This window comes from Hakea prostrata, chromosome 1, assembly GCF_041222555.1.
Source record: "Hakea prostrata isolate BN-2017 chromosome 1, UWA_Hpros_2, whole genome shotgun sequence".
Lineage (NCBI taxonomy): Eukaryota > Viridiplantae > Streptophyta > Magnoliopsida > Proteales > Proteaceae > Hakea > Hakea prostrata.
This window is the reverse complement of record NC_142600.1, coordinates 15,648,523-15,669,322: the sequence shown is the minus strand read 5'-3', so window position 1 is coordinate 15,669,322 and position 20,800 is coordinate 15,648,523. Positions and strand designations below refer to the sequence as shown.

General features: G+C 38.1%; 3 protein-coding genes, 1 long non-coding RNA gene and 2 other non-coding genes across 6 annotated transcripts; 2 read left to right on the top strand and 4 right to left on the bottom strand.

Moving 5' to 3' along the window:
• Positions 1-2,104: 2,104 nt before the first annotated feature.
• LOC149027823 (uncharacterized) lies at positions 2,105-2,470 on the top strand. Its single transcript, XR_016172055.1, has 2 exons — positions 2,105-2,314; positions 2,410-2,470. It is a non-coding gene; the product is annotated as an uncharacterized LOC149027823 (long non-coding RNA).
• A 9,374-nt stretch (positions 2,471-11,844) lies between these two features.
• Positions 11,845-15,152, top strand: LOC149027822 (uncharacterized). Its single transcript, XM_089166161.1, has 6 exons — positions 11,845-12,570; positions 13,046-13,139; positions 13,654-13,832; positions 13,956-14,028; positions 14,145-14,202; positions 14,649-15,152. The coding sequence occupies exons 1-5, from the start codon at positions 12,454-12,456 to the stop codon at positions 14,159-14,161; spliced, it is 480 nt and encodes a 159-aa protein (XP_089022287.1). The 5' UTR covers positions 11,845-12,453; the 3' UTR covers positions 14,162-14,202; positions 14,649-15,152.
• Positions 15,153-15,429: 277 nt separating this feature from the next.
• Positions 15,430-16,573, bottom strand: LOC149027821 (non-specific lipid-transfer protein C, cotyledon-specific isoform-like). Its single transcript, XM_089166168.1, has 2 exons — positions 16,116-16,573; positions 15,430-16,020 (listed from the first exon to the last, which is right to left on the bottom strand). Exons 1-2 carry the CDS (start codon positions 16,453-16,455, stop codon positions 16,004-16,006), a joined length of 357 nt encoding a protein of 118 aa, XP_089022294.1. The 5' UTR covers positions 16,456-16,573; the 3' UTR covers positions 15,430-16,003.
• Positions 16,574-17,827: 1,254 nt separating this feature from the next.
• On the bottom strand, positions 17,828-17,899 carry TRNAD-GUC (transfer RNA aspartic acid (anticodon GUC)). Its single transcript has one exon. It is a non-coding gene; the product is annotated as a tRNA-Asp (tRNA).
• A 405-nt stretch (positions 17,900-18,304) lies between these two features.
• LOC149027819 (uncharacterized) lies at positions 18,305-19,186 on the bottom strand. Its single transcript, XM_089147455.1, has 2 exons — positions 18,747-19,186; positions 18,305-18,656 (listed from the first exon to the last, which is right to left on the bottom strand). The coding sequence occupies exons 1-2, from the start codon at positions 19,084-19,086 to the stop codon at positions 18,640-18,642; spliced, it is 357 nt and encodes a 118-aa protein (XP_089003581.1). The 5' UTR covers positions 19,087-19,186; the 3' UTR covers positions 18,305-18,639.
• Positions 19,187-20,184: 998 nt separating this feature from the next.
• On the bottom strand, positions 20,185-20,256 carry TRNAD-GUC (transfer RNA aspartic acid (anticodon GUC)). Its single transcript has one exon. It is a non-coding gene; the product is annotated as a tRNA-Asp (tRNA).
• Positions 20,257-20,800: the final 544 nt, after the last annotated feature.

Here is a 20,800-nt window from a genome sequence, read left to right as displayed (position 1 = left end):
CATTTGCAAAAACAGTCTGATTCGGCATCGACTTGGAGTTTTTTATGGGGAGGGAAGAAAACAACTCCTTAACGCAAGTCATTGTAAATTGGAAGAGACAGAGATTCCCTTCTAAGCGCCAAAGCAAGGAAATTTTTTTCACAAGTGGCCTTTACATGTTGGAGTATTTGGCTTGCCTAAAATGATCTCATAATGGAAATGCAAGCTCACCAGTGGACATTATTCTTAAAGCACAAGTCGCCCTTAATGAATTTCGGAAAGTGCAATGAGGGTTAATCGAAGGAAATGTTCACCAAGGGAATACTTATGTGTTTCTTTTATGCTTTAATGGGCGAGGTTCTTGCTATTCGTGAAGTGCTGGTTTGAGCAAAGGAGAGCTCTTGGTCTCAGGTTCAGTTGCATTCTGATTGCTTGGACGTGGTTACTTTCATCAACGATGGGGGTCCAACAACTCCTTTTGCTCTTAAGGCTATCCTATATGATATTCATGTACTAAGCTAGATCTCTCTTCTCTTCTTGTAAGGTTTCTTTCCTTTCTAGGGAAGATAATATTTTAGCCCACTCCCTAGCCTAGAAAGTCTTGTCCGTTGCAAGCAGGACAATTTGGTCTATTCGTCCTGGTGGATCTTTGACCTTTGTGATCAGAGCCGTATGTTTCGGTCTTGCTTTTTTGAATGAATGTAGTATATATATATAGAATGATCTGGAGAAGAAAATATTATACGAAAGCATGCATTTCACACATAAATGTGTAAAAGTCAAAATATAATTGATGCCACTATTCCCATAAGATTCTCTTTTTCTTGATAATAGATATGTTGGAGCCTTGACCTATACTATATCTGATTACCAAAAAAAGGGGAAATTTTGACGTTGAGTACACTCAGGGTTAGAAAATTAATAGGCTTGTTAAATTTTCAGCTTTAGGGAAATTTGTCTTCGATACTCTTTTGGATGGGTATGAATCATAATGAAGGGATGGGATGAATTGTGTATGATGGAGTAGGAAATGGAAAATTCAAATTGTTTTATCCAAAAATCAAAAAAGGTTTTTGGTATTAAAGGATTGCTTATGATCAGCACCTCTTAGTGAAGAGTCACGAATTTAATGCTCCCTATGGTATATGTTTTAATTTCTAAACCCTTAATATAAAACTGCAAATTCTCAGGAAAAAAAAAAAAGAAAAAGAAAAAACACACACACATTGGCAGGTACACATGGATCCTTTGCTCAGGTCCTCTGGTGTTGCTCATGTTGTAGTGAAGCATCAATTTGAGAATACTTGACTACTTGTGCTAATCCTCACAGAATCCGGCTCAGGTTCATGTACTGGATAAGAGAGAGAGATGGAATGAATAGAACAAAACCCCTGGAGTGAATTAAGGTTACAATGTGCAAACGGGTCAAATAAATTAGTGGTGCCCTTCATAAATTATTACGTTCTAATTATTTTCCAAGTCTAATTGGAAACTTCTTACCAAAAACAAAGTGTAATTGGACCAAAGCAGTTGCGAAGTTTAGAAAATAAAAGAAAGTAACACGTTCGTTCGCTTCTTTCCTTCTTCCTTCCTGGTGGCTGTTCACTTCTGTGGGTCGGCCGATATCCTCCTTTGCTGATCTTGAATTATATTTTAATTATTACACGAGTGCAAATCAATCAATTCCTGGCAAAATAATTTCCTTTGCTTTATGATAGCTGTGTTACGCTCGTGCGGAAATGTATGGTGAAGGCGAGAAAGTCATCAAAAATTCCTGGCAGCTATCAGTTTCTTGTTTATTGCTTCTCAATCTTTGGACGAGAGAGACGAAGCTTCTTCCACAAGGGGACGAAAAAGAAACGTGGTAGGCAACAGTGTAAAAACCGCGTTACAAGGAAGTCAGGTGATTCCTCTAGAAGTCCTCAAACATCTTGACGAAGGAAATCCTTTCTTCAAGTTTCAAAGACACAGACATTTCCATCTTCTGATTTCTTTTCTTTTTCTGTTACAAGGAAAGCAAGTCTTGTGTTTCCTCTAGAAGAATACTTCAGTACTATATATATGAAGTGTGATTCAGGTAGCAATATATCATTCTTAGGTTTCTTGGCCGGTGTTGCCCCCTTTTTGTGCAGGTTTCCTTCTCCGTTTTCCCCTCAAGAAGTTTTTGTCTTGTCAGCTAATTACACAAAGGTTTGGTTCTTCATGCACCACAAAACAAGAATGGGTTTGGCTAAGCCTTGTATCGTCTTGTCCTTGCTTCTGATAATCGTCATAACTGCCTCTACTCCTATGAGTGCAGAAGGAGGATCACTTCGTGCCGTCCCGGTGCAGCCAAGTATGGTGTTCAAACCTTTTTTTTTTTTTTTTTCTCTCTCTCTCTCTATAACTTAAGTACTAAACTGATCGTTCCTGTGGTAATATTAACTGTAGGGAACTCAAAGTGGTTCGCAACACTAGGACTCGAATGCAAATGCTGCGATGGTGAGGCAGGTGAATGCAGGAGTAGTTGGGAATCCTCTTGCTCTAAGCTCAAATGCCTTCCATGGAGACCATATTGATCTGTCGTATATACTCTTGCATGTTACTAGCCTCTTATGCGCGCTTTACGTAATAGTATTTACATTTAAGGAGAAATAACATGAAGGTCCACTTGCTTGGAGTTGGGACTTCAAAAAATTGTATTGCAAATTTCTATCACCGCTTTATATATTTTATTTACTAAAGTTTTTTTTACTTTTTCTATTTGGTAAATAGAAATTTTCTTTTTTTTTTCTTTATAAATAAATAATTGTATTAAAATAGAACCAACAAGAAACAAGGAGACAATTATGTAGTTGATAATAGATTAGTTTCTTATGCTGTTGTTGTTGTTTATCAGGTTTCTTCTTTTTCTTTCTCTCCCCCCCCCCTCTCCCTTCGTTTTTTGGCTTTTGCATTTTGATGTACTCAGTACTTTGTATCCCAAGGGTTTTTCTTTTAAATGAATTCAATTCTTCACCAAAAAAAAAAAAGACAAAGAGACAACAAGGGAGAGAGAGAGAGAGAGAGAATATAAAGGAGGATGGGGGTTGGAAATAGAACTTCCTTACTCAAACTTTGACGACTATTCACATCAAAATACATATTTATTGAGGTACTGTCTGTTTGCTAGAATAAAGGTGAAATCCATACTTCTCAGTGGAGAGGTCATGGGTTTGACCTTTGCAAACGACAAAACTCCCTCTGAGGATGTAATCGAGGTGCGTGCAAATTGGCTCAGATGAACTTCAGACACCGAAAAAAAGAATAAATATGGGATGAGAAAAAAAGGGCTTTTAAAAAGTTTTAAAAAATAAGTATTTTCATAAAATTCCAAAAGTGTAGCTTATTTGTTTTATTGAGGTGGAAAAGTTAGCAGATTGTCTACTGAGATGGCATGCTAACTTTTCACCCCATGTCTTTTCAAAAATCCCTTACGAAATATGTAGAGTTTTATGAAAAAATATAGAAAACAACAAAGTATGACTCACATTTGATACTTTCCTACAAAATCTTTTCATTTCATTTCTTTTCTTCACTTCAAACAAGGCCCCTGTTTTTTTTTACCCATTTTTCCAACCCCCTTTCACCGGTACCTAAAACACCTAGGTCATTGCTAATTAAGCGATCTTTTGATTGTACATACCTTGCTTTAAGATTATATTATGGAAGCAATCCAAAATTGGATGCACAACTAGAAAGATTAGATTTTCACTTTTACTTAGAAATTTTGGCTGGTTTATATATAAGAAGGGAAAAAATATAAGTAAAAAGTATGATTTGAAAGATATATAAGTAGATCAGCAAAAAATTGGGAAAATGTATCCTGAATTTGAATGAAAAACCTGACTTGCTCAATGATTTGGTACCCCATTTGAGCTTTTATGCCAGATTTGCTTTCTTTTTTCGATGAAGATCGATTTGAATTAAATTAATGATGAAAAAAACATGTCACATAGATAAAATTATAGAACTCTCATGGATGAGGAGCCCAAAAATCTAATGAAGACTAGCGGAGTGCTAAAAAATCAGTAAATCTATTTGTCTCCTTAAAGCAACGTGAGATTTTCCATTCAATTGAACTCAAGAAAGGTTGCAGTGAATTCCATATTTGGACTACAAACCAAAAGAGTTGCTATGTTTTGAATCGCCACCACCACAGCGGTAGAATCATTCTCCACTCATAATCTTTCTGGTCTAAGATTTATTGTCATTTTCAACTTGTCAATAAAGCATGGATTTCAGCCTCATAATTAGTAAAAATCCCCAATAAAACACGTAATGAGTCTCAACACCTTTGCTGAATGGTCCCTTATTATGCCACCTACTCCCCCATACCTTGGATTTCCAATAGAATTCCCCTCTGTATTGAGTTTATACCATCCCTCTTGAGGTGGGTTCCAATAAATCTCATGAGGACATACTTGGGGTTTTACACTGTATTATGTTGTGATTTAAATTCTTGTATCCAATTTTGAAAATAGACCTACACTAGCATATTTTGGTGGACAACATGAACAATCAATTCATTTTTTGAGATCTGTGATGGAAATAGAAGACTTGGCCGATAAAACCCAACCCAAAGGATCGACCCGTTTACCCAATTGAAGTCTATATATATGGACATTATACTCACCTACGAGGTTATTGAGTGATTTTGAATTTTTGCTTTAGAGTTTTGTGTTTGAGTTCTTGTAGCGATATTCTAGCAATTGGTTGAGAGATTTCCATTATGTTCTACTTTTATATAGTGAAAAAAATTTCCTCTTCGCCTATGGACATAGTACACCACATTGGTGTGTGAGCCATGTCAAATCTCTAGTGTGTTTTCAATTTCTTTCTATTTCTATTAGTGATTTCATGATGTTCATTTTAACTCACTTACCTTCAGCTAGAGTTTTCTTACTATCAAAAGATCTAACTGATTCATTGTTTGTGTTGGCCTGCACATTTTCAGGCCCAACTCACGTTTTACATCCCATAAGATCCATTGACATAGAGATGCCATATTCTAAAACTGTTGAGTATGGCTCGTGCTTCACATTATGTTGTCGACGGACACGGGGGTGTGGGGGTAGCGCCTCCATAACCTATAGAGAGTCCATAATTATGTGGGACTTAGAGTTTCTTTACAGTTTGGGCCTGGGCCCATAAATCGTTGTGGCTTAGGGTTTCTAAGTGCTTATATTATATATTCTCTTGTAATCAAACATTGAATATAGTGAAAAACCTAATGCTAGACGTAGTCTCACATTGAAGTGAACCAAGGTAAAATCAGTGTCTCCTCCTTCCTTGTTTTCTATTCGATTGTGTGTGATTAATCACTCTAATCTTAATAGAAACCTCCTATTATTCCTTTTCTTCCAAAGAGAACAAATAGTTAATATAAATCCTTTTTATTCTCTTTAGTTAAAATAAATCCTTTTAATCAACACAGGTCCACAACTTACCAAGTGACATATCCCTAGCTTTATCCCCCAACCATTAAGTCCGATCATCCAAGGATTGCTTTTCCTCCCATGCCGTATCAAACCAGCCCACACTCTCTTTCCAAATTGATGTTGTAACTGAACAAGAAATAAAAAGATGATTTCGGTTCTCCTCCTCCAAGTGGCAAAGATCACATAGTGATACCTATCTACTCTATAACCTCCTTGTGCCAGCCATGCTTATTTTGATCCTCCTTTTAACTTTGCCATCGTTATATTCTGGAAAATAAATTTTAGAATGAGCTTCCCCAAATTCTATGCAGGGATGATCATCTAAGTGTGCCAGGTGGAAGGCTTTATTTCATTAATTTTTTTGATACTGGATTCCTAAATCCATGATTTAACCACACTTTCAAGGTCAGAAGGGAATATTCGTAGGGAATAGTTGGAATTAGAATTGGAATTGGAATTGGAATTGGAATTGGAACTGGAGTTGAAATTCCACAAATTTAGGATAATTCCAGAGGCTACTCTATCTAGCTCTAGTTTTGTGATAATGAAACCAACGGAGTAGGCTGGGCCAGACCAGGCATTGGACACAGTGTAACAATAACTCCCATGGGCCCCGGCCCGGCCCTCGAATATTCCCTTTGACATCATGTTTGGCCAATTTTTCTCAATGGGCTTCTGGGCTGAAACTTTCTCAGGGCTTTGACTTCTTACACTTAAAAAGGTGGCATTTTCAAATTTGCAATTAATAGATGTGGACATAAAACATAATTTAGAATATGAACAAACACTACAGTGAAGAAATTAACTTCAAATATATATTCATTAGGAAATTGGTTGACCAAAATTTGATGGGATTTCTGATGTGAAACAAGAGGGTGACAAAGAAAAAGAAAAAAAAAAAAAAAAAAGTAAAATTTCCCTTTTCATTTTAGGCTCATCCTTCATCTTTGCTTTATCTTTTTCTTCTTTTATATCAAAAAGCTGTAGCTTTACTACAATAATGGAAGAAATTTCTCTAGTGTGATTATTGGATAAGAATAGAATTTGTCTAATTCATATCGATCATCTTCATCATGAAAATTTCTCATGAGTCAACTTCTACACCAGTAAGCTCCATGATCTTAGAGGACATGAAGATGATAAGAGAGAATTTATGCAAATTTAAGTTTTTTCTCTTTTTCCCTCCTTCGAGGAAAGTTAAGGCCCTAGATGCCTAAAGAAACATGCACTTATGCTAACCAAGTTGACGGTGGTTTACAATTTGTGTAATCAAACAAATTTGTTGGATTGAACCTCATAATAAGAAAATGCTCATCTCATAAGAAATTAAGGGTGGTGGCATTGGGATAAGCAAGAATTTGTGCAATTCATGCTGCCAAATCATATTCTTAAAAATAGAATATTCAATTAGAGAAATGGGAGGCGGGTGTTGTACGTTGGACCAATAAATAGATTGGAAAACCATATAAGAAACTCATTAATCTAAGTAGAATTCAAAATAGGGAAATCTTTGGACGATTGACCTTAAGCTTTTCCTAATTTTAGTTTAAGATAACTAACCAACTATCTATCATTAGAATATTCACTTAGACCAAGAACCTCAACCTCTGAGAACAAAACAAGTGTGATAGAAAAGTAACATTTTGTTCAAGATTAATTTGAAGGTACGTTTCTATGTAAAACACCACAAAGAGAACCATTGTGTAACTTTTGCTTATTCTAATGAAGTGATAATAATACTAAATGGGTGGCAAACGGATTAGGAAGAATTTGTGCAAAATCATATTGACCAAAAAGTCTGTTATGCAAACTTTTTCTGATTCGAATTTCATGCTGTTGGAAGCATGCATGATCTCTTTAAAATTGAGAATCTTTGATTCCGTAAATTGAGGTAAGGTTGGATGTTGTTGAACCAGTAAAGAGACTCGAATTTACATTTGATATTCCAAATGCAAGTGCTTCAATCAGTCAATGTATGGTGGAATCAAAAGTCTCTTTTCTAAACCATTTCTACCAATTACAGAAATATTTCATGAAGCTTTTTACAGTGTAAAATAAAGTAATACTGACTAAAGGGGTTTCGATTAAATATACGACTCAATCGACAAGGTAGTAAGAACCAAGCTTCTCAAATCTGGGTGTCAAGGCCAGTTTTGATCAATTGGGAGATGAAGAATTTCCAGTTTCAATTCTTGTCATTGCCATTTGATCAATCTGGGCCTCACGTTCAGCTAGAAACTTTGCTGAATTAATGTAATCATATATTCTTCATGCTCAGCGAGCGTTTAATTCGAATACACATTTCTGGTCTGGTGGCAAACTTGCCCCATTCAACTGTGCCAAATGTTTATATTATCAAGCCCCATTAAAATTTCTAGGAGCTCTTCCCCACTTTACCCAATCTGTTGTATGTGATTCCATCTGTGACCAACTTTGTATTCAAGTGTCGTCCTCTCCCTTATTATTCGTAGTGTTATTAAGATGCCCAGCAATTATATTGGTGACTTTGAGATATCAATGTTCACCACTCCTTTATTGCTTAGATTATATCGAAACAGACAACTTCCATTGCCAGCTTATTCAAACTACGTACACTTGAACAAAAGGAAAAGAGCTTACTTAAATTACCATGAGAGCTACTGAAAACCTGTGCCGTAAAGTGTTTGATTTAATTGTGTTTGTGCCACCACGTAAGGGAGAGAAAGAAATATATTTTCTAGGTGAGAAAATGTCGTTCAAAGGATCCCAAGTGTTCAAATTTGAATGCCCAGTGTTGAGAGCTATCTTTCTCCTTGGTTTTACTAAATATGTCCTTTTCGTCTTATCGTCGTTTTGAAGTTTTAAAATGATAATTCCACGCATGTAGTTTTCTTCACAGGATCTGATGTGATAAGATCTATGAAAGTTGCTTAGACAAGTATCTCATTTAATCTCTGCTATTACTGTGTGTTGGATAAGTCAAATATGTCATCTAATAGAACAAATAATAAGCAGATAAGCTAAGGACTTTGATCAAGCAATATTATTAAGACACATTGCATTCCTTTAATCGTCCTCATCTAGTTTGATTGATTAATTAATAAACTTCATCAATGGTCCCCAAACAAACCAAACGGGATAAAATTAAAGACAGTTTTTAATTTGCACTCATCTTTGAACCATTGGACTAAATTTCCTTTCCAGGTTTGATCCTCTAGAGAAAACGTTGGCATGCACTAGCTAGAGTTGTTCTATCGTATTGGGCCCTTTATATATTTTGACCCATTTTAATGGTTTTAAGATAAACATATAACACTACATGTAATTAAGATAGAAATGGATCAAATCTTGAAGGATCGAAGGGTCCAAACTCCAAACCAACAATGCCTAATATCACAAATGGCTTCAACTGTTTGGTCCAATCCATTGTCAAAAAGCTGAAAGTATCAATCAAAACAGATAAAAGATTGCTTTAGTGTTCAATCAACCATCAAAGGATTCAAAGCTGAAGCCCTTTTTATCTCATCATCCATCCATTATCCTCTTCCTCACTCTCTTTTCAATCAAACAGGATAAAGACCTCATTCTAAGGTAGCCATAAATAAAACCCATCTTTATCCACTCTCTCTGCTTTCCTATCTGCCTCTATTTCATTGGTTACACTTCTTCTTCTTAACTGTCTCAACTTCCTTTCAGAGACATAAACGGTACCAGAAATATATATATATACAAATTAATCCATAATTAAACAATTTCTTCCTCTCTATCTCTCTATATGTCATGTCATGTCATGTCATGTAAAGAATGGACCACCACTGGGCCATAGGATGGCAGAGCGGCCACAGATTCGACACGTGGTAAGTTGTGATTGGAAACTTATCTAATTTGGCTGGGTCGCAACACATGGCAGAGAGAGGAGGACACACCGTTAACATGCGGCGAGTCTATGTAGTCACAAATTAGTATTCAAACAAGTAATGATGGATGCTGTGTCAGCAATGTTGGAATACTGGCCCACTCGGTTGGGCCCACCCACCTTGTTGGGCCCTCATTTACTCATTACTCGCTCCATTGTCAAATATCTAACCGGATTTTTTTTTGTCTTCATTCGCTCATTTATTTGTTCTCATCGTATGGGCCTCTGCAGCTTCTGCCATTCCTTTCTTCTTTTTCCTTTTTTTCTTTCCCACTCTCTCTTCAATTGCTTTCCCTCTCTTGGATCTCTGTTCTTCACAAATCCGAATCCAACCGTACAGCCTGATCCAAACCCAAACCCGGATCATCAACTACAATGATTAAGAGTTCATTATTTCAATTAAGAAAAAACAGTGGGTGGTTAAAATTGACATCTTGTATCTGTATCCCTCTTTGAGTGGTCCCAATTAATACCTAGTTTTTGCCTATTTATTCAAAGTCCAAGTTCTACTAACCCCCTCCCCCACACCCAACAAAAAATAGTCTTTTTAAGTCCTAGTAAGAGTGCTCAAATTTAATTTTATCTATCATTTTAGGGTTCAAATGGGCTTAATGCATTTATCTGATCGGTTCAGTTCAGTGTTGTGTGAGGGTTATTGAGATTTATACAAGGGACCCACAGAGGGTCAAGAGAATTCAGAATGAGAATCCAAAAGGGCCACAAGGCCCACAACTATCTTTGAAAATAGGGATATATCCCCTTTTAAGTAATTTGATACATTAAAAAAAATTTAAGGCACCCTCTCAAGGAAGACGCTCCAACGACTAGAGCTAGCCTTGGATTGGTAAGTTCAATTATTTTACTAAGATATTCGATGCACGATTAAATATCTAAAGGATATGTTTCTATCTGTTTATAAATCTAGATGTGGATCTCGAATATTTGATAAATAAAACATGTGTTTTAAATTTTATTTTTATATGTTCAACTTGCATATATTTATATGTTAAATGTTTATTTTATGTGTATCATGTATATATGTGTCTAGAATATCAATGTATAGAAGAAGTCAATTAATAATTGTGTTCTTTATGTACTATTATGTCTAAAACATATGTAGAGGAAATAAAAAATCATATCTTAACAATATTACTTTATACTTTAATTGATAATTCAGTTCATGTAAAACAGATTAGGTCGATCACTTGCTTATTGATTAATTATGTAACCAAATCAATTCTGAGTTTTCAAACTTTCCTTAAAAGAATGTAAAATTCCTAACCTTCTTTTTCTTTTTCTTTTTTCTAAGGGTGTTGTTAAGTGCTAAATGTATCAAATTTGGTATCAAATCATTTATCCCACATGGCTGAAGTGTGGTATATTCGATTGCGTTTGGATAGAGTAAGAATGGACTTTTTTTCTCCCACCTGCCCACCCTCGTTGGTTCTTTGAACACTTCCACCTTTCCTCCCAAGGAACAAACAACATTTTGGATTTTTAGAAATTAAATATTCGAATCAAAGTTATGAAGAAATCAAACATTGCCGGTTTTGGAAGTCGTGGTCCAGTATGATAAACCAGAGGTCCTGGTCTGGTTTGAATATCCGATTGAGACGTTGGACACGGGAAACAAGTCCATAATAACGAGTTGAACCCGACCAATTGATATTGATAATTGATATTGATATTGTCATATTGATGCTGATATTGGACAGGGAAAAGTCGGGTCTGTATCGTCTCTGTCCAGCACAAAAATATCAGTTGTACGATCGTTGTTGAATGCAATGCATCGGTGGTGTGAGTGACTAGACTTGATGATGGAGAGAGAAAGAAGAGGTTTACGTGTACAGTAACAGCGGGGGAAGGAATAAGGATTGAAGGAAACACATACACATAAACGGAAATCAGAGAATCAGGAAAAAGAAGGACCCTAGTGAAGTGAACTGAGACAAGAAGATGGAATTAGTGGATAAGGTTGTTTTCCCAGAGTTTCCACGGTATCCACGCAACTGCTGTTAATGTGCTGTTCGTCTTTTAAAGGGACCCGTTTGGACTTCGGATCCTTTCTCTCTCTTTCTCTCCCTTTCTCTCTCTCTCTCCTACACAAGTCTGAGACTTGAGAGGCTCATATATCATCAAATCTAAAAAGCGATAATAAACAAGAAAAAGTGGGACCGGTCGACATGGTTTGTAATGTATGAACGTGAGAAGCGGGTTGGAACTTGGAAGTAGGAAGGAAGAAAGGAAGGAAGGAAGACCAGGCCGGGGAGGGGGCGTGGGGCAACGCAGGCTGAGGGTTGACGCTTGGAAGAGGAGAACGGTTCATCTAATGGCGACACATGGCGTAAAAAGGTTGGCAGGTGGCAGAAGACCCCACTTGTCACAGTGTTGGACCCTACGTGTCGCTTATCTGATATTGTTGGGGAAGAAAAAAACTAAAGACGGTGGATAATGTTAATGTAGGATTCACGGAAACAGTAGAGAGAAAGATTTGGGAATATGTGTGTGTGTGTATGAGAGAGAGAGAGAGAGAGAACGTGAGTCAGAGGATGAGATATGGAAATCGTCGGCGAGAGAGAGTGGAGAGAGAATAGTAGGAGAGGGTGGAACCGTGTGAGTGTGACTCTGTGAGGAAGGAAAGGAAAAGAAACAATTAAACGGAGAAGAGGTGCTTTAAATGACGGCACATGGGCGGCACTACTGCCGTCTTCTTTTACCTATAAATTGGTGATGAAGCTCACGCTTTCTTCTCAAACCCTCCCTCTTCTTGCCTCCTAACACCAAGCTCTCTTCTGCCTTTTACTTCCTCTTATCTCTCTCTATATAGATATATCTATCTATATATATTCTCCAGCTACCCTTGACTGCCATCTTCACGTGTTTCAGCTTCCAGTACTGCCCCTAGCTTCTCTGCAGATCTTATCCCTTTCTTCTGTACTGGGTTCTTTTGGGCAGATCGTTTCTTCCGAAAATCAGTAGGTTTCGCTGTTTCTGTAGTCTGTTCACTGCTGTTGCGTCTCTCTTTTGTGCGTGTTTGTGAGAGAGAGAGAGTGTGTGTCTGGGTGAGAGAGACTACTACACAGAGAGAGAGAGAGAGAGAGAGAACAGATCATTTTAGACATGGAAGGGAAGAAACCAGTGGGTTCGTCCTCCTCCTTCCCCTCTGAGCTTTTTGGAACTAAGGAATCGTCGTCACCAAAAGGAGTTTTTGGGTCTGTTTTTCCGCCTGCATCAAAGGTATTATATGCTTCTCCTCTTATGGTCATTTCCATTTTCCTTTTTCTATTTCTCACGTGGGTTTGCTCATTATACCTTTCAATTGATCGATCCCTCTTTTTGTTCCTCTCGCTCTGTCTGACACTGTGTGCGCGTTTGCGGGTTTGGGTTAGGGGAGGAGCAGAGGGGTAGGTTGGTTTTGTAGTGCGCAAGTTCTTTCGCCCACTGTTTCATGCCACTGGTTTTGTAGAATTGCTCTCTGTTTCTGCAGAACTCGTGTTGTTAGTTTAGTTCTCATGGAGTGAAAGGCATTCCTTATGGTTGATGGTTTTGTTTAAAGGAGTTGTTAGTGCATGTTGAAGTGTGGCAAGGATCTTCTTCTGTAACTAATGATGATCTTTTCCATCTTCCTCCCCCCTCCTCTTTCCTCTTTCTCTTTTTTTAATTGGCAAAGAATTTTTTTTCCCCTTTTATTATTCTCTTGACATTTCAACAGGTAGAGAGGGACTCTTCCCACTCCGAGCTCATGGGAACCTTGAAAAAACAAGACTCTGGGGATTATCGCTGGAACACCAAACAGGGAGCACCAGGTCTGTTTGCTGCTCTCTCTGTCTTCGGTTTTGGAGGATAACTGATCAGTTACAGTGTACTATCAACAGTTCTTGACGTGTTCGTTTCTTAATATTGGCAAAAGAATAAACTTTTTTAATCACTTTCTTACATGAAAAGATGCGGCATGGTTTGGTTACCCGCCAAATGTATATGTTTTCTTCCTCCATGTGTGTTAAGCATCTTAAGAACACCAAATGCTTGTTTCTGTCGCAGCCAAAATTCATTGCAATTTCATCATATTTCAATTATCTTTAAATCTTATCCACCACCCAAGAGAACTTAAAGTGCATTCAGTTCCCCTGTCCCCCGTTGCCTTGCAATCGACTCTAGTGGAGCGAAGAAGTAGACCCTGTTTGTGCCCTGGCTACGGAACTTCTCATATCCATGGGAGTTTCTCTATTTTCCTTTTGATGGATGATCTTTTCCGTATCTATTAGGATGATCGAGATTTATTAACGATTGAAGTGCCTGTGCTACGTGCTTCCTTTTCAGGTAATAAGTATGAGAGCAGAGAAGGTAATAACAGTAGAACGACCAACAAGGATGGTGGTTCCATTTATCAAGATGAGTCAGTCGGGCATTGCCTTCTCAGCTCATCCCTTTACTATGGTGGACAAGACGTCTATTCGAATTCCTCCAGTACCGGGGCACAATCTGGATCCAATTCTGCTGTGAGTATCATTCACAGATTCTTTTTATTACTACTTTTTCTCATGTAATGTTTGGAGCATGGATAAATTGTGTGGTGCAAAATATCTCATATTCTGTGATTCAAAACTCTGTGATCTCATTAGTACAAGCAAGATGGGCGAGATGATTCAAATGAAGACAATTTGCACAGTGCTTCGAGAGGCAATTGGTGGCAAGGTATATGATCATTCATTTCTACAGAGAGAGAGAAGAAGAAGAATTAGAAAATAGAAGTGGAACAGTTTAGGCACAAGAATGCTCACAGCACTATCTATTTAATTTCTTTTTTGCAGGTTCTCTCTATTACTGAGATTCAGTCAAGGAATGTTAAGAATTCAACTATGTATTAAGGTACTTAATAACATCGAAGCCTTCCTGGAGAAGATAGATGGATAATTGTTGATCTACAGAGCTTTTCCATGTTTTGAAAATTTGAAATACTTTTTGAATTTCTTTTTCCTTGGATATTATGCTTCTTGTAATTTTAGTATCTAAGATTATGTTATGCTACGTGAGGCCTTTCTTCTACAGTGTCTTAAAGAGGGTACCACATGTAGTGCTGGTTAATATCCTCTGATGCTTAACGCATTGAAAAGCTGGAAAGTAGAAAACTTACCAAATTAAAGTGGATTTGGGATCTTTACAGCAGTGATCTTATTGTAGTACCCATTTTTCAAACTGCTATAAAAAGTTGCAGCGTCACTTTTGACAAATGAGAAAACAATTTTGTTGTCTTATGAGTAACTCTGTTTCTTAAGGTAAACTAATTCTTCTTTGCTGGTGTTTGTTGACTACAGGAGTTATATGACGTCCCGGCAGTGACTTCTATCCCCTATCTACCATGTGTTATACGGAAGATAAATGGTATTCTATAGTTACGTATTACTTTGGATGGGATCGGTGGTGGCTCTTGTGTGGCTCCTTCTGATTTACCCATACAGATGGAACATAACTTTTAATGTGATTTTGGTCTGTTTCTAATCAGCTTCAACTGTAATAATATGCTGGAGAGACGTTTGTAAATCTTAATTACTGCTTTGTGGGTTGTGTATCTTGGGACTATAAGTAATGTGGATTAATGTGTAAACAGAGATAATGTAAATGCATAATAAAAAGTTATCCTATTTTAAGTTTCGTCAATGTTCATGTGTTTCTCTTTTTCAAAATTTCTAATTTCAATTCAAGCAAATCATGAGTCACACACCGACACCCACCACACATCCCTGCTCGAGGGGTGGAAGCGAACTTGTGGTCTTTTCATTCATCCAGAAGCTCCTTTCAGATGCCAATTTTCAGATAAGAATGAGATGTGGTGGATTATAAAAAATCATTCGTGAGAATTTATTGGTGGTTTCTGGAGTTTGAGGAGAGAGATTCAATAGCTGCAGGGACCATCTACTTTGAATTGACTGTTTCTAGAGTTACATGAGACACAGAATCATTGGACCACCTGATGTGAATTTGACTGCAATCGGCAACTTAGGGTAAGGAGAGGCTAAAAAGCAGTACTGGGCTACCACCTAATTTCATGGCGCGTGGAACCCATGAGCTCAGAGTTCTTCAGGATTGAGAGATTCTGCCTTGTAGGTCGGTGGATGGGGATGGGCTGGCATCTTTTCTGAGTGGTCTCTGCTAACCAACTTAACGAGGTTCGATTAGAAAGAAGATTTACGTCGTGGATTATGACAGGATTATATAACAATCTAGAAAATTTGTACTTTTTCAGGTCTGAGGTCCGCAATTCCTGACTTTGAATTCGTTACATTTGAAGCAATCTATGATCATTAGAGTGGTCATAGTGATAGCTGTTGAAAGGTAATCACTGGGCCAAAGGGGGAAAACTTTCAAAGTTGCGATAGTTGATGACAGGAACATCGTGTTTGTTTGCCGTTTGAAGTTGGCACCCATCAGCAAAGCACATAAGCTGGACGAATGGTTGATGTTGTGGGTGTGGATCCTGATTACTGTTTCTTTAGGGTCTCAAGTAGATTTCTTTAAGAACAAGATTGAGAACAAGTGATAGACAATGACTAGAAGCATGAACATGGCAAACATAACCACGAGCGCTTTTTATTCAGATACCCTCTCATTACATCTCACTCGCTTAAGTACTAATACCCAGTGGATGGTGTTCACTCCTCTTGCTACCACTTCAAGGCAATGTGTAAGCTGCAGAACCAGCACAAAGAGAAGATTACAGGGTGTTCAATTCGCTCAATAGTCGGGAGAAATGCCAAAAACATACTAAATACGTTTGCTCTTACCTCCACACTTGTAACCAACAGGACGGTTGGCAATGTTGCAGCGTTTGGGAATGGTCACGGCAATTTCTGGTTTCACCCCAGCAGATTTGGCTGTCTGAGAAAGCATAACAGCGCAGAGACAACTGGGATTCTTGCCAATTTGCCTGATCTGCAGGCAGCACCTGTCAGAGGGTTTAGTGTTCGCATCTTGACCTGCCAGAACACAGGGAGCAAGCTTCAAAGCCTCAGTCTCAACAGGAGTACTCCCACATTCTCCAGCCCCATGAACCTTCTCAATGCAAATGACACCTAATACCAACAGCAACCCCAAAAGGACAATATGCTTCCCTTGAACCTTCATTTCTCCAACACAACAGCAATGAACAAATCCTTCAGGTTTACAACAGCTTTGGATTAATATTTCTAATCACAACAGCGACGAATATTTTGTAATACCCTGAGTTTATAATGCACCACGCATCCAAAATCTCCACCGAAAGACTAAAACCCACTTGGTTATAGTGGTGTAGGCACTAGAAAAAGACAATTTATCATTGCCCCACTAACTCTTGAATGGGGTTGTTGAGGATTACTTGTCTAATCTTGATAGGTTGGAAGTGGTACCTGCAATTATCATGCCTATTATCCTTTCTCTCTTTTAGCTTAAAACAAGATATCCACTTTTAATAAGCAGCTGCAATCTTAGTAGCAGAGGACAAATTCAATCCTTTTGAGTCTAGCCAACTCACTCACCTTCAGAATTCGTCTTCATCCCCCAAAACCCTATAGAGAATCTTCTAGTTTATCAGACTGTAGCTTCTAACACACCCCCAAAAAAAAAACACAAAATTGGTCGATCAGGTCCCTATGTTTATCACCGGCTATTGGATGCACCTTGTCCTTCAATAGGTTCTTCCATATTCCATGAGCATCTCTGCTTATTTAGAGCTTCAAACATTACTGAATGTTATATGTCCTTCTCTGGCTTTCTTGGCATCCCCAAAATCGAACCTCCTTATTCTAGATGCCATCAAGATTTAAGAATCTTCACTACAAATGTCTAGCTTGAAGATCTCCTTATCCTGACCACTAAGAATAACATGAACAAAATTTTCAGTTATTTCCTGTATGATCACTACTGGTAAGTGGTAACTTGTTGAGAACAGTAAGGAAAGAACTTTTCAACAACCTTAATGGCTCACTCAAAGCATAAGTTGGGGCCGTTCAGGAGTCCTAATCAGGCAATTAGCTTCTAGATGATGTCAGAATTTATGGTTTCATATGCAATTGTTGGGTGTGTAACGCTCCCTCATTGTTCACAAAAAATATGATTTTCTGATAGTGATTTGGGCGAGAATTCTTCCAAACCACGGTACGGTTGATCCAGCTGTTGGTTTTGACAGGTTTGGATTTGAAATGAATATGAATGTAATTAAGGTATAATATATTCCTGATCAAGTGGAGATAATTTTCGTGAATGTTGGGTGGTGTTCAGAAAGTTCAGTGTAATCCCACTCCTTGGCCTTCCATTAATATGATTTCTTCAATGCAGTTACTCCCTTGATCTCTCTTTGGATCATAGATTTGATTATTGGGTGGACTTACATCTATAATCTGAATTTTCATACTGCATCAGCCAATTTTGAAGAACAGGAAAGAGAGATGGTTCCTGAGGATTAATTAGAGATATAGGATGAAGAAAAGTCCAACCAAAAAGCAAAACCCCCTGATAACGCCGTTGCCGGGGATCGAACCCGGGTCACCCGCGTGACAGGCGGGAATACTTACCACTATACTACAACGACTTGATGTTGGAAAGGTTTTAAAATATGTTAAAGATTAATTCTAAGTGACTAAAACATTCTGCTTAGGCATTTCTCTTTTTTTTCTTTCTGTAACTGGTAATGGTGACCAATTTTTATGGTCGGAATGGAAAACAAATATTCTGCCAGGGATTAGGACATTGTTGTATGATAATTTGGAAAATGACAGCAAACCGTTCCCTGTGAATCGTTGTATTCAAAGTATTCTGCGAACATAAGATTGGTCACAAACTCACAATGATCATCGAAGTTGAAAATTAACATGGGGTACAAGGAAGAGATCGAGCTTTCAAAATTCAAAATTTTTCGTTTGTTAGATAGTGACAGCAACATTGTTAAGGACCTAGAGGTGTTAATTTGTTTAAAGCAGTTATAAGTTATAACAAGGCATATATATAAGCTGGAGAACACATTTCTAATTGCTGATCCTTCTTGAAAGCTTCTCATAGCAGGTTTCATGAAGAGCAACGTTGAGCACTTGTGATAAAAAAGGGGAAAAAAGACTAGGAGCTAGCATCAGATTATCTGAGCATGGCAAACATAATCACATGCCTTTTTCTTTATTCAGATATCCTCACATTACATATAATAACACTCAACAGCTTTTATTGGCTGGATACATAGTTATCAACGGCACCATTACACCATTAGCTAGCTACTAACAGTGGCCCGTGGGTACCCTAATACCCAGCACATGCTGTTCGCTCCTCCTCTGTATCTCATCAAGGTAATGTGTAAGCTGCAAACAAGGAGAAGATTGCAAGGTGATTTATCGATTCAACTGTACAGAGAGATGACATAATAAACATGCTGATAAATAAACTCTTACCTCCACACTTGTAACCAATAGGACGGCTGGCAATGTTGCAGCGCTTGGGAATGGTCACAGCAACTTCCGGTTTCACTCCAGAACTCTTGGCTGTCTGGGAAAGCATTACAGCGCAGAGGCAGCTGGGGTTCTTGCCAATCTGCTTGATCTGAAGGCAGCACTTGTCAGAGGGCGTAGTGTTCACATCTTGTCCTGCTGCTATACATGGTGTGAGCTTCAAAGCCTCAGTCTCAACAGGACTGCTCCCACATTCTCCAGCCCCATGGACCTTCTCAATTCCAGTGATACAAAATACCAAAACCAACCCCAAAAGGAGAATATGCTTCATTTGAACCTCCATTTCTCCAGTACAATACAACAGCAATGAACAATTCCTTCCAATTCACTATAGTAGAATAGAACCAATACTTCAACCACACCAGCTATGAACAAGTTTCTCCAATCCAATGGGTTTTATACTGCACCATGCATCCTGAAAGTGCTTCCATGAAATCCACTTAGTTCTAGTGGTGGCAGCAATAGACTAGATTGGCCTTTTATTTATTGCAGCACTAACTCTCGAATGGGGTTGTTGAGAACTACTTGGCAACTCTTGATCGGTTGGAAGTGGGAACCTTAAAATCATACCCATTATCCCCCCTTTTTTTTTCTTTTTTTTTTTTTCACTAAATATGAATGAGAGAAGAAACTTTTGTAACCAGCTGTCCTCGTAGTAGTTCTGAACAAATACACACCCATGTCTACCCAATGCACCTAGAATCCTCTTCATCCCTCAAAGCCATATAGATAGAGAGAGTAGAGCCTTCTGCCTTCCTCAATGAAATGACCATCCCCAAAAGTTTGCACCCATCTTGTGCAACCAGTTAGGCTAGCAAGCGTAGAAGCCATTACTAGTTTACCCAAAGCGCAGCTTCTTACAAGATCCGATCCAATCCTTAAGCTAAAATTATAAAAAGCTAGCCAACTGCATCTGTTCCAGAAGCCCAAGAACCAGTAAAAAAAAGTGCCGAGGTCCCCCATATCTCATCTCCAACTACCACACCAATATTCTTCTTTGCTAGCTAGGTGTCGTCTTCCATGTATGAACATTTGCTTTATGGCTTCAAACATTATCAAATGTCCTTTATTCTTCACAGGACACCTCGCCATCCCCAAACCAAAGCTTCTGAATCTCGAACGTCGGTCTTCCATTAAGAGACTTCACTAGTTATTTGGTTAGAAATTAGTTGACCTATACAGAGGATGTGGATCCCCTATCACCTTCAAGAAAAACATGATTAGATTCAGCAAGAATGAAGTCGATGGAAACAAATTAGAGAGTAACCTCTCCATCAATTTTCCTAGGAGCTTTAACACAGGACAGAATGTAACAATATTTAAAGGAAAGATGGCAGAAAAGGAATTAAACCACAAAACAGAAGAAAAAGACTAAAAATGTCGCCGTTGCCGGGGATCGAACCCGGGTCACCCGCGTGACAGGCGGGAATACTTACCACTATACTACAACGACTTGATGTTTGTTCTGGTGCTATTGTTCATAACTGAACCATGTTAATGTCTCCATATTTGTTTTTCCCAACTCTGCATATTTTTATTTAGGATCTTTTCAAGAGGTGAGCATTGTAGGACATTAACCCATCTCTAAACTCTTACAGCTACAGTTATGCTTTCGTTAAACATACTTAGGCCAATTCAAGGATCAACTTTATTATTTGAAGCATGGTACATGATTTAACAGTTAGAGCATTCCATGAATCCAGGTTAGGAGTTTTGCCCGAGCATTCAATCAAGTAGTATGGTAACAACCTTTGTTTGGAGATATGTCCTCACTCACCCGCTTACACAACAGCTTCAAACCTATAAAACTTCATTCACGGACACTTCGGTAGAGAAAAAATGACAAATTTTGGCTTTGACAAGAATAGGGACTGAAATCCACTCCTTGTGATTATATTCCTACTTGTAAGTGAAATCTATTGTTTTATGTGTAGCAAGTAGCAGGTATATTGCAAATTTTAAGCCTTCCTTTACTCAACTGCAACTCAAAATTTTCC

What these genes read in the sequence shown, in the direction of transcription:
- LOC149027822 (XM_089166161.1), top strand. Translation starts at nt 12,454, where the DNA reads ATGGAAGGGAAGAAACCAGTGGGTTCGTCCTCCTCCTTCCCCTCTGAG. An exon ending in TTTTTCCGCCTGCATCAAAG is followed by an intron (nt 12,571 to 13,045) that starts GTATTATATGCT and finishes ACATTTCAACAG; the next exon opens with GTAGAGAGGGACTCTTCCCA. An exon ending in CACCAAACAGGGAGCACCAG is followed by an intron (nt 13,140 to 13,653) that starts GTCTGTTTGCTG and finishes CTTCCTTTTCAG; the next exon opens with GTAATAAGTATGAGAGCAGA.
- LOC149027821 (XM_089166168.1), bottom strand. Translation starts at nt 16,455, where the DNA reads ATGAAGGTTCAAGGGAAGCATATTGTCCTTTTGGGGTTGCTGTTGGTA.
- LOC149027819 (XM_089147455.1), bottom strand. Translation starts at nt 19,086, where the DNA reads ATGGAGGTTCAAATGAAGCATATTCTCCTTTTGGGGTTGGTTTTGGTA.